This window comes from Sebastes fasciatus, chromosome 1 (genome assembly GCF_043250625.1).
Source record: "Sebastes fasciatus isolate fSebFas1 chromosome 1, fSebFas1.pri, whole genome shotgun sequence".
Lineage (NCBI taxonomy): Eukaryota > Metazoa > Chordata > Actinopteri > Perciformes > Sebastidae > Sebastes > Sebastes fasciatus.
The window spans coordinates 14988363-15004340 of NC_133795.1; the positions used below are offsets into that span (position 1 = coordinate 14988363).

General features: G+C 38.2%; 1 protein-coding gene across 1 annotated transcript; it reads left to right on the forward strand.

Annotated features, from left to right (window-relative positions):
* The first annotated feature begins 1319 nt into the window (after positions 1 to 1319).
* npepl1 (aminopeptidase like 1) lies at positions 1320 to 13791 on the forward strand. Its single transcript, XM_074631728.1, has 12 exons — positions 1320 to 1601; positions 4032 to 4217; positions 4456 to 4626; positions 4750 to 4839; positions 4947 to 5028; positions 5505 to 5647; positions 6499 to 6576; positions 6684 to 6784; positions 7202 to 7325; positions 7553 to 7729; positions 8426 to 8536; positions 12790 to 13791. Exons 1-12 carry the CDS (start codon positions 1452 to 1454, stop codon positions 12946 to 12948), a joined length of 1572 nt encoding a protein of 523 aa, XP_074487829.1. The 5' UTR covers positions 1320 to 1451; the 3' UTR covers positions 12949 to 13791.
* The last annotated feature ends 2187 nt before the right edge of the window (positions 13792 to 15978 follow it).

Consider the following 15978-nt stretch of genomic DNA (forward strand, 5'->3'; position numbering starts at 1 on the left):
GACTACAACTAATGATTATTTTCATTATGGATCAATCTCCATTAATCGATTGATTGTTTTGTTTGTAAAAAATTCAGCAAATAGTGAGAAAAAGCTGTGGGCCACCTCTTATAGCATAGGTTATTTTTTCCAAGGGAGTACATGAATTTACCTCATTAATCCACTGAGTAATATTAGGGGGATCCTCATGATTCCACTTAGATGTGATACACCTATTGGCAGCCGTGACTGCCAGGTTAAGAGTATTAAATACTTGACAAATCTCTCCTTTAAGGTACTTTTTGAACAGATAAAAATATGAGATTAATTTGCGATTAATCGTGATTAATCATAGACAATCATGCCATTAATCGCGATTAAATATTTTATACGATTGACAGCCCTAATTGTTATTAAATCTATATTCAGAACGACAAACAGAACCAGATGTGATTGAACTTTTTTAATTTTAATGAGGTATTTAAAATATTTTCAAGAAAGAATAGATGAGTTTATAGATACAGACAGGGAATGAAATTAGCACCTGCCAAATACAGGGTATATGTTGGCTGTGGCAGGTAATCATTTCAGGTCACCTGCCACCATGGCAGACAGGTTTTTCTTATATTAAGAAATATTTTTTTAAAAGCAATTCCTAAATTACAAAATAGTCAGGGATTAATGTTACATGATCCATATTTCTGTCTGTTACCACTGACCCAGTGTTTACTAGGGGTGGAAGAAAATATCGAAAATATCGCAATACATTGCAAATCGATTTCTAATTAATAGTTTATATGCAAAGATTAACTCAGTCAATACTTCATTTTATTTGCAAAGATATGCGTCCTCTGTGATAAATGCAAATGCAGATCCTACTACTCTGATTGCATAAAAAAGTTAAAAAAAATTATATTATTATTATTAAAAAAATTTACTCAGATGATGCATATGGCGGTGTGTTCTTTATACTATGACAGTTTTCCTAAAATTAGATTAAAGTATCGCAATATATTGCATCGTAACCCCTGTATCGTGATATGTATCATACCAATACACAGCCCTAATGTTTAAAAACATAAAGCGTTAGATTTCAGAAGTGGCAGAAAAAACAATTGTGTGGCCAGAGAAATGTTCAGTGACCTGCCACAGTGGCAGGTGAGGAAAAAACTTAATTTTAGACCCTGGATACAGATGTGCCAGTTCTCAACCCCTGAGGGTTTTTATCTTCATTATATGTCTTGGTGTAGTTGCTGCTGGTCGCCTGTAGAGGTCAATAGAGATCTCTGATTACAGCTTCTATAAATGAACCTTTCTGTCCTCTCCCGGCTTCCGTCGCCGGTTCAGGCTGCACCAGTGAACGACCGACAGCAGCTCGTTCCTCCACTCTACCGGTACCGTTAGATATCGGATATAGTCAGCTATCTCTCTCTCTCTCTCTCCGGCTCTAGTAGTCTCTGCTAGTCTCTAAGATGGCCAACGTGCAGCTGGAGTTTAAGGCTTCAGCCGGAGACTCTGAGCCTCAGACTCGACCTGTCCTCATCATCGGACAGCAGAGCAACCTGACGAGACTCGACTGGAGCAGAGTGAAGGGGAAGCTGCAGCCGGCTGTTAGCAAAGAGGTGAAACACTTCATATATAACGAGTGAAAGAACAGGATGTGTTTGGGTGTTAGCTAGTGCTAGCACAAGTTAGCACTAGCTTGCTAACATCAGCTAGCTAACGTTAACTAGACCAGAGATACACAACAACTAACTACATAGTTCATTAGTTATCATAACACTCAGCTTAATGCATCCAATTGACAGAAAAATAATCTGCAACTACTTTGGTAATTGATTAATCATTTAAATCATTCATCAAACTGTCTAACATTACTGTACATGGTTACACTTACAACCTCTTTTCTTTGTCTGAGATAGTAAACTGAATACCTTTGGGGCTTGGGACTGTTGGTCAGACAAAACACGCAAGTTGAAGTAGGAAAGAAAATTACTAAACTAACTAGATAGCTAGTTATTAGTTGGCTCTATAAATTAAGGAGACATTAATGCTCTTACTGATAAGTCAGTGGAAAAGTGAATTACAACGCCAATATTGTTAAATATAACTAACTTTACATGTTTTAATAGTGTTGAATTGCTTAACTCTTAAGTAACAATATTGTGCGTTGTTAGATCTTAACTGGTAAAAAAAAAAACACAAGTTAATTGACATTTTTTTTTACAATTAATGAGAGTTGAGGTTCCCACTTCCTGGCTTTGTGAATAGTTAATGGCAGTATTGTATGGCCATGAGATTAATGTGAAGTCTTAAACTGGGTGTTATCCTGCTCATGTACTGGACTCAAGACACAAAATACTCTGCTCTCATGGTTTCTAATGGAGCTGTAAGCAGTGTGTGCTGCAGACTGGTATAAATGAATGTTATTATATACTGTTTTATATTATAAGTAATAATTTGCGCATATAAGAAATGATAACAAATAGTCAATATGATTAAGTTAAAAAATGTCAGTAATGAATTGGTATTGTGATTAAGTTATATTATAAGTAATGAATTGGTATTCTGGATTGATAACAAATTTATATTTTGATAAGGATAATTATATCCGTAATTAATATATATTTCTGTATGACAGAGATTAAAGGTAATAATTATAGTTAGAATAATTATAAATAATAATTATAGTTAGACACATTTAGGAAAATTGAGTTAGAGTATATGTATGGCTCAATAAGGAAGCGGGTTAATAATTAATAATTGACTTATGGAGAAGGGGTGGGATTAAATAAGTTTATACTTCTCACTCCTTTTCGAATATGTAAATCAAGGCATTAAGTGTTTTGTTTTTTCTTATGCTTTTCATTGTATGTAAATACTACTTGTTTCTGACTGTCCACTTGTTGCTATGATCATTCTTTTTCTTTATTTTTTCTTTTCTTTTTTTTGTATTATACATTTTGAAATGAAATGACTGTCGTTCAAAGTCCTCGGAGGTGGTTGTGCAAAGGTGACAGCCAGTCTATAAAAGAGAGACTTGAGAGAGTGAGTCTGTGAGGTCAAGGAAAGGTTTCCTGTCATTCCCAGAGCTACTCAATATCCTCTGACAATGATTAACCAACATTATTGTTCTGCTTGTACTACTCTAATTTTTCCAAGGTGGTAAAAAGTCTTTGCAATGCTTAAGATGGTAATTGTGACACTGTCTGGAAACTTTAATGACACTTTGAAGCCTCATTTTTTAAAACTCCTTGTCACATTTTCCACTCACATATTGGTGGATTTCCATCTGTTTTTGTGAATGAATCTTCAGAGCTCCCAAACTTAAACACACTGATGATGCCAATGGTCTTTCTTGCGTGGTTTATAGCAATCAGTTGTTGACTTTTCTTGCCCTAAACAGTAATGTATGGATTGTCCTGGATGGCAGTGGAGGAGCTGCAGACTAGGCTACCTTGACTTTGCTTAGTGAACTTCAAATATGCAAAAAAATAGCCCTCACAATTTTCCTTCCTACTTCCTACACTTGCGTGTATTGTCTGACCAACAGTCCAAGCCCCAAAGGTATTCAGTTTACTATCTCATAAGACAAAGAAAAGAGGCAAATTCACACATCTGACAGGTTGTAAGTGTAACCATGTACAGTAATGTTAGACAGTTTTGCTTGATAAATTATTTAAATGATTAATCAATTACCAAAGTAGATGCAGATTCATTTTCTGTCAATTGGATGAATTAAGCTGAGTGTCCATATAGCGTTTTTTTTTCTGGCAGAAAAGTGTTGACGACACCAGCGCCTTTCTAAAAAGTTCAGAAATTTTCAACTAGAAGTGTTCGGAGTGTCCACGCAAAAAGTCGGCGCACTCTGAAAAAAAACATTGTACTGCAGCGCCTTATCTCTAGACAGCTGCATACATCCACCTCATTGGGAACAATTGGGGAAAAAAACAAAAACACTAATATGGATACTCAGCCTTAGTCTACCAATTGCTTCTGCTCTACTGTCTCCATAATGAATCTAAAATGTTGGTTTTGTCATGTTTTCTCAGCTCTGGCAGGCGGCTCTCAGCGCTTTGAACCCAAGCCCCACGGACAGCTGCCCTCTGTACCTCAACCATGCTGCGGTGGCTGCTATTCCTTCACGGGTCAGCAGGCACAACAGCCAGTCTTCTGCCCACTTTGTGTCCCGGCTGGTCCGTTCCTGCCTGCCTGGAGGGAACAACCGCTGCATTGTGGTCAGTATCGTCAGGATTTAATTTTTTTCTGTCCTGTAACATAATAGCTAATGGATATGGGACATATTTCCTTACCTTTTCTCACCTCCTCTGCTGTTTCAACCGGGATACCATTCTTCTGTGACTCTCTGGGAGTCCTATGGCACTTAAATCTGTGCCATCCAGTGTAGGACGGCTCGTATGACCAAGTGGCTGATGTGACCAAGTGGCTAATATGAGTGTTTTCTTTCCTCTCCAGATGGTGTGTGAGCGTTCAGATGTGTTTGCGTCCTCCTGTGCCATCGCCAGGGCCTTCCCCATCTTCTCTCGCCGCTCTTCATCTTCACGCAGAGCTGACAAGAAACATGTCACTGTGGAGATTTTGATTGTCGGGCCAGAGAACAGTCCTCTGGATGTCGCAGAACTTGAGGTACTTTTTTTAACACAATTTTTCAGGGCCTTTAAGACGCTACTTAGGTATAGCATGTTTTTGAACCACTGTGGTTCATGTTAACTGCAGTCTGCCATAGCTGAAGGTTTTTCTTTTGTTCAGTGTCTCTCCAATGCTGCTCATGGAGTGCGGATGGCAGCTCGGATCGTGGACACACCATGTAATGAGATGAATACAGATCACTTCTTAGATGTAAGTGAAACTATTGCTCTTTTGGAAATGTTGTTGACTCTACTACAGGAACATGGTTCTAGTTATTTTGCTGCAGCCCCCGTCACAGACATTCATTTCTGTTTCAGGAGATCAAGGCTGTGGGAACTGAACTTGGAATAACTCCAGTGATCATTCGTGGAGAGGAGCTGAAACAAAAAGGATTTGGAGGTACTGTGTCTGTAGATGTCTCTTTATGTATGTGATTAGCCTGTATTATGACAACTCACCTGTCAGAATAACTGATTTACTGTATATGAGAAGCAGCAGCTTGTTACTGTGGTTAGATAACTCAGTTGTACGACTATTAACATAAAGACTCCCTATTTCATAGCTAGATACACACATTTATTTACCACGTTATTCTGGAACTTGTTCTTCTGCAATTAATAAAAGTTTAATGATCAAAATTCAAATTTATTATCTTTGCATTCATCCAGTCTGAAATCCTAACTCACTGTAATTTTATTTCACTTTGCTTGGATGTCTTCGTTAAAGCAAGTATAACTTAATCCTAAAAAATCTTGAAAAACTAAAGTTCAATATTAGGAGTTTATAGAGCGATACACATGTTTATCTGTCCTCATCCAAGAGATGACAAATCCTCAGATTGATCATCGGTAGTTTCTTTCTTTTGACCCTTTCAGGTATTTATGGAGTTGGCAAGGCGGCAGAGCATCCCCCTGCATTAGCAGTCCTGAGCCACAAGCCAGATGGTGCAACCCAAACCATTGCATGGGTGGGCAAGGGCATCGTATATGACACTGGAGGACTCAGTATCAAGGGAAAGGTAATCTTATTTTTCCTCTGGAGAAGTGATAGTAACTATTGTACATCATGGGGGAAAAAAAAAAGTTTGTTTTATGCTAATGTCCTTTTGGGAACATCGCTGCAGTAAACACCTAGGTAAATAGTTTAAACCTGCATATTATTCTTATGTTTTAGCTCCCTGCATTAAGGGTAACTATGCAACTAAAAATCACAAATCAGATTTTGACAGCAGATATGTGAGAATTGCTTGTGACCGATGTCTAAATTTAGATATGCAATTTAGGACAAATCTAAATTTGTCATTACTTGGTGTAATCAATTAATTGCACTTTCACGGTTGTTTTAGACACTAAATTATGGTGTAGTATTATTATTATTAATAAAGTGTAAACTTTATTCATCTGGATGGTAGTCTGCTGCAATCAAACAGACAATTTTCAAAGCATTGTGTTATTTTTGTACCTCAATTTTACGTTCATTGTGATCCTGTGGACTGAATTAATTTACAGTTTAATCTACACATCATTTTCCATTTTCACCGACAGAACCACAACATAGCCACACTTTGACAAGGTGTTTTGGCCCATTCACTGTACACCTTTCAGACTGCTGCCTTTGAAAAACTGCAATCGTTTGGGTGATCCTTGAACCTGCCTGCTGTGACACTCCTGATTTAAGCTTTAAGCCTGTTCTCTGTAATCCATTCACATATAGTTGCTGGTGCATGCACCAGTTTATGTAGAGTCCTATTGAAATAGAAAGGTAGAGCTCACTTACTCTGCAGGGATGAGGTTTACCAACCAGCTGGTAAAGCTTTTCTGACTGTAAATATATGGGCTGCATCACATGTGCATATGTTTTTCTTTCTAGACCACAATGCCAGGGATGAAGAGAGACTGTGGTGGAGCTGCTGCCATTTTGGGAGCTTTCAGAGCTACTATTAAACAGGTGAGCTTTTGGATTATCCCTCAGCAGCTGTCACAGCTGTTCTAGCCTCCTCTGTTTCTCTGCTGCAGAGTTGTTTTATCAGACTCTCTCTCCTCTGTTTGTTCCAGGGCTTTAAGGATAACCTCCATGCAGTGTTTTGCCTCGCAGAGAATTCAGTTGGACCCGCAGCCACACGACCTGATGATATCCACACTCTCTACTCTGGAAAGTGAGTCTCTCCTTTGATGATAATCTAACTATAAAGCCGGTATATGGGTATGACATTCTATGTGGGTATGTCCTTCGCATATCTCGAGATCCTCGAGAACCACTCATCTGATTGACTTCACACTCAGCGGTTTCATTTTCCAAGGAAGCGCAGCGTCGAGAGTGAAGTTGTTTGTATGAGTGGTTCTCGGAAAGCTGCGAGCAGCAATACCACAGGCCAAGCATTCGGCCCGTTCTGAACAGGCATGTTTTGAACTGGCACTGCACATGTGTGTCAAATTATCTGATTTGATTCGTATTGCCCATCATGGTATGATTGGACACAAACCGCCACTGATATTATTTTACAAGCTGAATCAACAGGAATGAATGTGGGCTGCGCTATAAAAAGAAAACTAATGTGTGTTTTATTCTCAAGGACAGTGGAGATCAATAACACTGATGCAGAGGGCAGGCTGGTGCTGGCTGATGGAGTGGTGTACGCCAGCAAAGACCTCTCAGCTGATATTATTCTGGACATGGCCACACTGACGGGGGCACAGGTGGGTGACGGCTACTTACAGACTGTTATTAAACCTTCCACAGCAAATGTGAACTACAGCATTTTCAACCTATCACAAGTCGATAGATAAAGCCTCAAAACACTGGCAGGTTTTTGTTTTTTTATTTTTCTCAACACAGCCCCTGAAGAGACCAAAACCAACAATGATTTAGCCTTCTAATGGGTACTGTCTTTCTATCTAAAAACGTTTTTGCTTCTGTTGTCCAGGGGATCTCCACAGGGAAGTACCATGCAGCTGTGATGACTAACAGTGAGCAGTGGGAGGTTGCATGTGTGCGCGCCGGGCGCAGCAGCGGAGATCTTGCTCACCCTCTGGTCTACTGTCCCGAACTGCACTTCAGCGAGTTCACCTCTGCCATGGCTGACATGAAGAACTCTGTGGCAGTAAGTGACAAACTACAAGTTCATCAAAACCAAACGCTTAAATGAGACATGACAAAGTGCATAAAAATCCGACACATTTGATAGTTCGCAGGACAAAAAAAAACAATTGTGTACTTTAAAAATACACTAAACTGTACTAAAAAGGCTTTACTGTAACTTATTTTTCATTTTCCAAGCTCAAATTTTGTAGTTCACTGTACCTGCATCTCCCCTATTCTTTTTGCACATTGTGCTAGGTTCATTAAATTAAATGATTTTAAAGCCTACAATAACCAGTGTGTTCTTCTATGTTCATGTCAAAGCCATGTTGGAATTTTTTGTGGTGGAAACTCCACCTTGATGGTGACAAAGAACCTGGGAAATTAATCTTAACAGTTCTTTGGAAATTCCCTATTGACGTGGTTCAGTGTAGATAAATATAACGGGATAGTAGGTCTCTTTGACTTTATACAGGTGGTAGAGGATGTTTGAATTGTTTAGAAAAAAGTTTTTTCGATTTTGACTTATGGCATATCTGCATACAAATGGCTGGCATGGGCACCGTGTGAGCCAGTAACATACAGTAGTGTATAGATTACTACGTATTTCAAGTACAATATTTGTTTGATGACTGATATAATATTTATATTAAATATGTAATTAGTTATAATTTATTTTGGGGAGTTGCTGATTGTCATCCTTTTCTTGTTTTGACAGGACCGTGAGAACGCCCAGAGCTCCTGTGCCGGCCTCTTTATTGGTAACCACTTGGGCTTTGACTGGCCTGGTGTCTGGGTCCATGTTGATATCGCCTCTCCTGTCCATGCTGTGAGTAACTGGGGCTTTGGTGTGCTGACAGATATTGTGCTTGAATTTTTACCCTGGAGCAATGCAGGTGATGATCATAACTCAGTGAAGTGAACGTTTTATTGGGTTTCTGCTGCCTGCAACTGGCTTAACAAGACATTTCTTAAGATAGATTGTGCAGAGAAGCAGAACAGGAGTGTGTCTTTAACAAATTACATGTTGGCATCAGAAATTATACTGGTTCAGACCATCTCTTACTTTAGCTGTCTGTGCCGTTTTAAATCTTGTCTTTAGCTGACTGACTCGTGCACATAGACCTCTACAGGATCACATAAACCCAACTTCTGATATAAAACCTCCAACTGAACTTAATATTTTTCACCACAAAAGTCATGTAAATATGTTTTTATTATTATTTTAAGTTATTTGTATCTGCTAATGGATTATTGCATATCCATATGCAATATCAGTTGTGGAAAATGTTCTTGTGCTTTGTTGATAATAATATAATATAAAGAATAAAAAACTAAATAGCTTTCATAAAAGCAATGCAGTACAAAGTGCTTTACTATACGGGAAAATAAGCATGGAATGAACATAAAAACAGGGAAAATAAGATGGAATAAAACACACTTGATAAAACAAAATAAAAGTAGGATGAAAAATATAACCCACTGAATAATAATATTAAAATCAGTACCCATATTTGCAGCATGCACATCAATAAACACTGCAGCAGCATCAAAAGGTCCTACTTTTTCCGAAAGACACAGACTCGCCACTAGTCTTGATTACACCAAAATAAACCTCATTGTGGGTGTTATCTGTGTCGGCCACAACCCAAAGTTGCGCTGGAGGAATAGGTGCTGTGGGGTTTGACAAAAACACCACAGTCTTATCTCAAATCTGATGTCAACATTTAAATTAACACACTTAATTTATACATAATCTGTAAACCACTTTTAAGCTCCCTCTATAGACCCCATCCATGTTCTGTTAGTAAACATGATTATGTATTTTAGTGGGCGGAGCGTAAGTGGAGGTAGAATCATTCTCTGAACACGTTAGCTAATACTGGCAAGTTTTGTTTGCTTGTTTTTTTAAAAATGGTTGAAGAAAATAAAAGTTTCTCTGAATATGTACGCTCACTCTTTGGGACTGCGAGCGTTACTTGAGAAGGTTAACATTAACCAACGGGACCCGATTTGCTGACTCAATGGCCAGACATTTACATATCTGACAGAGAAACCAACTGTGCATAGTAAAGAGAAAATGATGGCGTATAAATCTTTGGATGTCTATAACTATCCTGCAGAAAAAAGTTCAGTTGCTATTCCAGCATTGGCAACAGCAATCCAAAAAAGGAAGGACTTATCAGAAAGCGTCTGCGGCGAAACGTTTCAGATATGTTACACATAGTTTAACTCCTGCTAACCGCAGCCAAAGGCTCACAGCTAATGTTAGCAATGTTAACCCATTAGCAACAATTTCTTCACCCAACAACAACGCAAGATGACATTTTTGATGTGTAACTTTAGCCTACTACTCTCTCTGAGGTGATGTGCTTGCCTCCAGTATTTCCTTTTTTTTGCCTCCAGCTAACACTGTGACGTAATCATGACGTTGGCACTAAAAGGGTCTATAGAATACATTAAATCAAGTATAAAATAAGTTGAAAATAGACTACATAGAATGCAAAATATAAAATACAACCCACTGAAAATACAACATTTTGAAAGAATTGCAGCAGTGCATAAGTGTTGCACAATTTAAGGACGGTATTAACTATTACCAGAGACTCGGTAACCTGAAAGAAGTGTCAGCAGAATGTGTAAGGAAGTTGTCAGCAACACCGCTATGCTGTGAAGCCTCACATGACTTATGTTGAACATTAAAGGATAGGTCCACAATTATTCAGGTATGTCTTAAAAGAATAGTCAGGTACCAACATGAACACCGAAACAGGTTTTTCTTGCTGTAATCATTCCTCCTGTTCATACTAGACATTTAACGATTGTTCCTAATGCACTTTCAATGTAAGTGATGCAGGTCACAGTGCTTGCTCTGTGCAAAGAAAGTATTCAAAAGTCAATTAACCTGATTATCAGAGTGTCCATGTTGTACAGAAACTAGTTGAGTCAGTAATATCTATAGAAACAACAATTTCCTCTGAGGAGAAGCTGACTTCTGCTGCTGATTTTTTCGTTTTATTATGAAACTCGTCACCGCTTTTTGAAGGAAGTAAAAGCATCTGATCTTTCTCCATTACACCTGCTCATTATGCATTTTTTTTTATTCAAACTACGTTTTACAACTTCCTGCAGGTGTCAGGACTGTGCCGGCTTTACATATAAAAAAGAATCCGTTGCTCTGTCCTGGTTTTGTGGTTCAGCTCATAAAAAACAGGGCTCATAATCACTTACAGACGTAGGCAAAGTTGTTGGTAACGTTCCGTTAAAGAGAGAAAAACCAACAATGGTCACTGAAATAACTTGAAACTGACAAAAGTAATAATAAATAAAAATTCACTGAAAGTTAACTAATGAAAATCAGATATTGTTTTTGAATTATGGTTCAACAGAATCATTTTAAAAAACAAACTAATGAAACTGGCCTAGACAAAAATGATGGTAACATTAACTTAATATTTTGTTGCACAACCTTTTGAGGCACTCACTGCAATCAAGTGATTTTTGTAACTCTCAATGAGACTTCTGCACCTGTCGACAGGTATGTTGGCCCACTCCTCGTGAGCAAACTGCTCCAGCTGTCTCAGGTTTGAAGGGTGCCTTCTCCAGACTGCATGTTTCAGCTCCTTCCACAGATGTTCAATAGGATTTAGATCAGGGCTCATAGAAGGCCACTTCAGAATAGTCCAATGTTTTGTTCTTAGCCATTCTTGGGTGTTTTTAGCTGTGTTTTGACTGAGACCAAGCTTTCTGACACTGGGCAGCACATTTCGCTCCAGAATGCCTTGATAGTCTTGAGATTTCATTGCACCCTGCACAGATTCAAGACACCCTGTGCCAGATGCAACAAAGCAGCCCCATAACATAACCGAGCCTCCTCCATGTTTCACATTAGGTACAGTGTTCTTTTCTTTGGATGCTTCATCTCTTCGTCTGTGAACATAGAGCTGATGTGACTTGCCAAAAAGCTCCAGTTTTGTCTCATCTGTCCAAAGGACATTCTCCCAGAAGCTTTGTGGCTTGTCAATATGCATTTTGGAAAATTCCAGTCTCGCTTTTTTATGATTTGGTGTCCTCCTCGGTTGTCTTCCATTAAGTCCACTTTGGCTCAAACAGTGACGGATGGTGCGATCTGACACTGATGTACCTTGACCTTGGAGTTCACCTCTAATCTCTTTGGAAGTTGTTCTGGGCTCTTTGGTTACCATTCGTATTATCCGTCTCTTCAATATGTCATCAATTTTCCTCTTGCGGCCACGTCCAGGGAGGTTGGCTACAGTCCCATGGACCTTAAACTTCTGAATAATATGTGCAACTGTAGTCACAGGAACGTCAAGCTGCTTGGAGATGGTCTTATAGCCTTTACCTTTAACATGAAGGTCTATAATGTTCTTTCTGATCTCCTGAGACAACTCTCTCCTTAGCTTTCTGTGGTCCATGTTCAGTGTGGTACACACCATGACACCAAACAGCACAGTGACTACTTTTCACCCTTTAAATAGGCAGACTGACTGATTACAAGTTTGAAGACACCTGTGATGCTAATTACAGGACACACCTTAGTTTAACATGTCCCTATGGTCACATTATTTTACATCTTTTCTAGGGCTACCATCATTTTTGTCCTGGCCAGTTTCATCAGTTTGTTTTTTAAAATGATTCTGTTGAACCACAATTCAAAAGCAACAGCTGATTTTCATTAGTTCATTTTCAGTAAATTTTTATTTATTATTACTTTTGTCAGTTTCAAGTTATTTCAGTGACCATTGTGGGTTTTTCTCTCTTTAACGGAACGTTACCAACAACTTTGCCTACGTCTGTATATGGTACTGAAGCCTGCTGTATATATTTGTTCTTCTCACCTGTTCATTGTTTTGGCTCAGAAATTATGTAACATCTTCTCTGTAGTAACATTTATGGAGAATTGGGTTTTAGACCAAACAAGGTCTCATGTTTCAGTCACATTACCTCTGAATGAAAAAGAAGTTTATGGGTAGCGAAAAAAAAAGATAACTGCAGGATAAGTTTACAGTAATGACTCTTGAATCTGACCCTTGTTTTTTGTCTCATATTTTGTTTCTGCAGGGAGAGCGTGCCACAGGATTTGGCGTTGCTTTGCTAATGGCCCTGTTTGGTCAGGCATCAGACGACTCCATGCTGAAACAAGTGTCTCCTCTGGGTGCAGCCACCAACATGTGTGGTGACCAGATGGAGCGTGACTGCAAGAGACGAAGACTGGTGTAGAACACACAACGGTTTACTTCCCGAACCCTGACCGCTGCGCTGCCACCACACACCCAAACAGCTGAAGAAACAGAAGAAGTGCCCATCCAGTTAGTTAAAACATTTTAAACTGTGATTCACGTTCCTGTGTTTGATCAAATGTCACTGAATAAATCGGTTAATCATCAGTAAATCAGGTGTGTTATTTATGTATGACAAAAACCAAGCCCTCATTTGTCCTCATGACTCGGCACTTGCTGCACTAATCGCCTCCATAGCTTCCCCATTTTTTTCAGTTGCTCTTGATGAAGATGCATTGATTATTATAAAATTTGTAAAAAGCAGGTGGTTTATCTTCACGACAAATCAATTAACCAATCTTTATTTTTTCAGCAGTGATTCTTTGTAAATGTTCATATTTTTTACAGTGCGACAGTTAAAAGATTTACCTCGTAAATTATAAATGTTGTTTTCAAATATCCACCTCATCAGCAGGCATTGTTGTTCGTTGATACTTAAATGCAAATCAAGTTTTATAGCATACATCTTGTCTTTGTAAACAGAAATACTGGATCGGGATCAGTAAAACTAGAGTTTTCTTTTTTGGTAATCACTGCACGTTGTATTCACTTAGTGTATAGTTGGATTGTGTGATCTCTGGACCAAACTGAGGAGTGAGTGCTTACTGCATTTTTTTAACAGTTTCAAATGCTGTCAGATTGAGGAATTGACGAGCACATGTGCTTTATCAGCACAAAATACACATACAAGATGTTAGCTGTTTTGGACAGATTCCACCGCAAGTATAATGTTTTTCCACCCTTGTGACAGTCACGTTATCCTTCAATAAAGGCAGTGCCATCTGACCTTTGTATGCATGTGAAGTAAAACACTCTGACAATAATCTCTTAAATCAAGATCTGACATGCTGGCTTTTTGGAGAACTCCATCTGCTGAGATGAGGGGAAAAATTCAGGAAAAGCTATTAAGTGGACCTGGAGTTCAGATATTTTTAGCTGTTAACTCAGTTAAGAATTAACTTGCACACTCACCACTTAACAAGTTTTATCCCACCTAAAATTAATTTCAGTTATTCATAGCATCACACCCTGAATGTTGTTACCTTTGCCAGAGTTGACACAGTTTTGCTGAAGTCTTATACTATAGCATGGGGCGGCTGTAGAGCAGGTCGTCTACCAATCGGAAGGTCGATGGCACGATCCCCAACTCCTCCGGTCACATGTCGATGTGTACTCGAGCAAGACACTTAACCCCAAATTACTCCGGAAGGCTGTGCCATTGGTGTATGACGGAGTGTTTAGATTAGATCCTGATGGGCAAAGTTCGCACCTTGCATGGCAGCCGCTGCCGTCAGTGTATATGTGTGTGAATGGGTGAATGCTGACATGTAGTGTAAAGCGCTTTGAGTGGTCGGAAGCCTATAAATGCAAGTCCATTTACCATTTACCACCAGTCAGCATAAATCTCTGTTATTAGTTTTAAGATGTTGTAGACTTCAAAACAACCAGTTGGCATCCACCTTAAATAATACAGTAATTCTGAGAGCTTAATTGCAGGCACCTACATGATGACCATTATGGGGTTTTACGACAGTTCAAGGTTTTACAGTCGGGGATAAAAAATCTTTATAATGGCTAACGAACAGGTGTGAGCTCCGACTAAAGGCAGCAGTTCAGTGGCATTAAAGCAGCAGTAGGTAAAGTTATTTTTATAAAATGGTCACTATATCCTGACAGTAGTGCATGAGACAGGTAATCTGAAAAGAAAAAATGACGTGCCTCTGTCCTCCATTTCACAGACTGGAGGAAAACAACCAATCAGAGCCGAGCTGGAGTCTGCCAACTCTGAGCATCTGTCAATCACTCGCGAATGAGAAAGTTTATGACCCGGCAGCCATGTTGAGATCAGTTGAGGAAATACTCATAATTCACAATTCTCATTTCACAGCTAAACAGTACACTAAAATATGTTTATGAAAACATTTTATGGGAGAAATAGGCATTACAGTAACAGAATATTGATTCATATTTGATCAGCGCTGCCTAATTTGACTGTTTGATCAGAGTTTGCGAGTGATTGACAGCTGCCTCTGTTGAATGAACAGCCAACAGGAACGCTTTCTCTCTCTGAACCTGACCTGTGATGGGCCAAAGTCTCCCGTCATGGGCTACATTTTTTAAAGCCTGAAAACAGAGCCGTGAAGAGGTGCAGAAGTCTAAAAGTTTTCTCTCAGATCACTCCCTCAATGTGGCCCTAATACTCTGTTGTACTATTTCCCCTCTAAAATAAAACGTAAAATTTATGACTTTATTCTCGTAATATTACGACTTTTTTTCTCGTAAAATTACTACTTTATTCTTGTAATATAATGACTTTTTTTCTCGAAAAAATTATAACTTTATTCTCGTAATATTCAGCTTTTTTTCTCGTAAAATTACGACTTTATTCTCGTAAAATTACGACTTTTTCTTGTAAAATTACGACTTTCTCGTAAAATTACGAATTTTTCTTGTAAAATTTTGACTTTATTCTCGTTTTATTACGACTTTATTCTTGTAAAATTACGACTTTATTCTTGTAAAATTACGACTTTATTCCCGTAAAATTACAACTTTAATCTTGTAAAATTACGACTTTTTCTTGTAAAATTAAAACTATATTCTCGTAATATTATGACTTTTTTCTAGTAAAATTACAACTTTATTCTCGTAAAATTACGACTTTATTCTCATATTACGACTTTTTTCTCGTAACATTACAACTTTTTTTTCGTAAAATGAGGACTTTTTTTCTCGAAAAAATTACAAGTTTATTCTTATATTACGACTTTTTTCTCGTAAAATTACTTTTTTTTCTCGTGAAATTACGACTTTATTCTCGTAATATTACGACTTTTTCTTGTAAAATAACTTTATTCTCGTAAAATTTTAAAAAAAAAATCTCGTAAAATTACGACTTTATTCTCGTAAAATTACGACGACTTTTTCGTAAAATTACAACTTTATTCTTGTAAAATTACGACTTTATTCT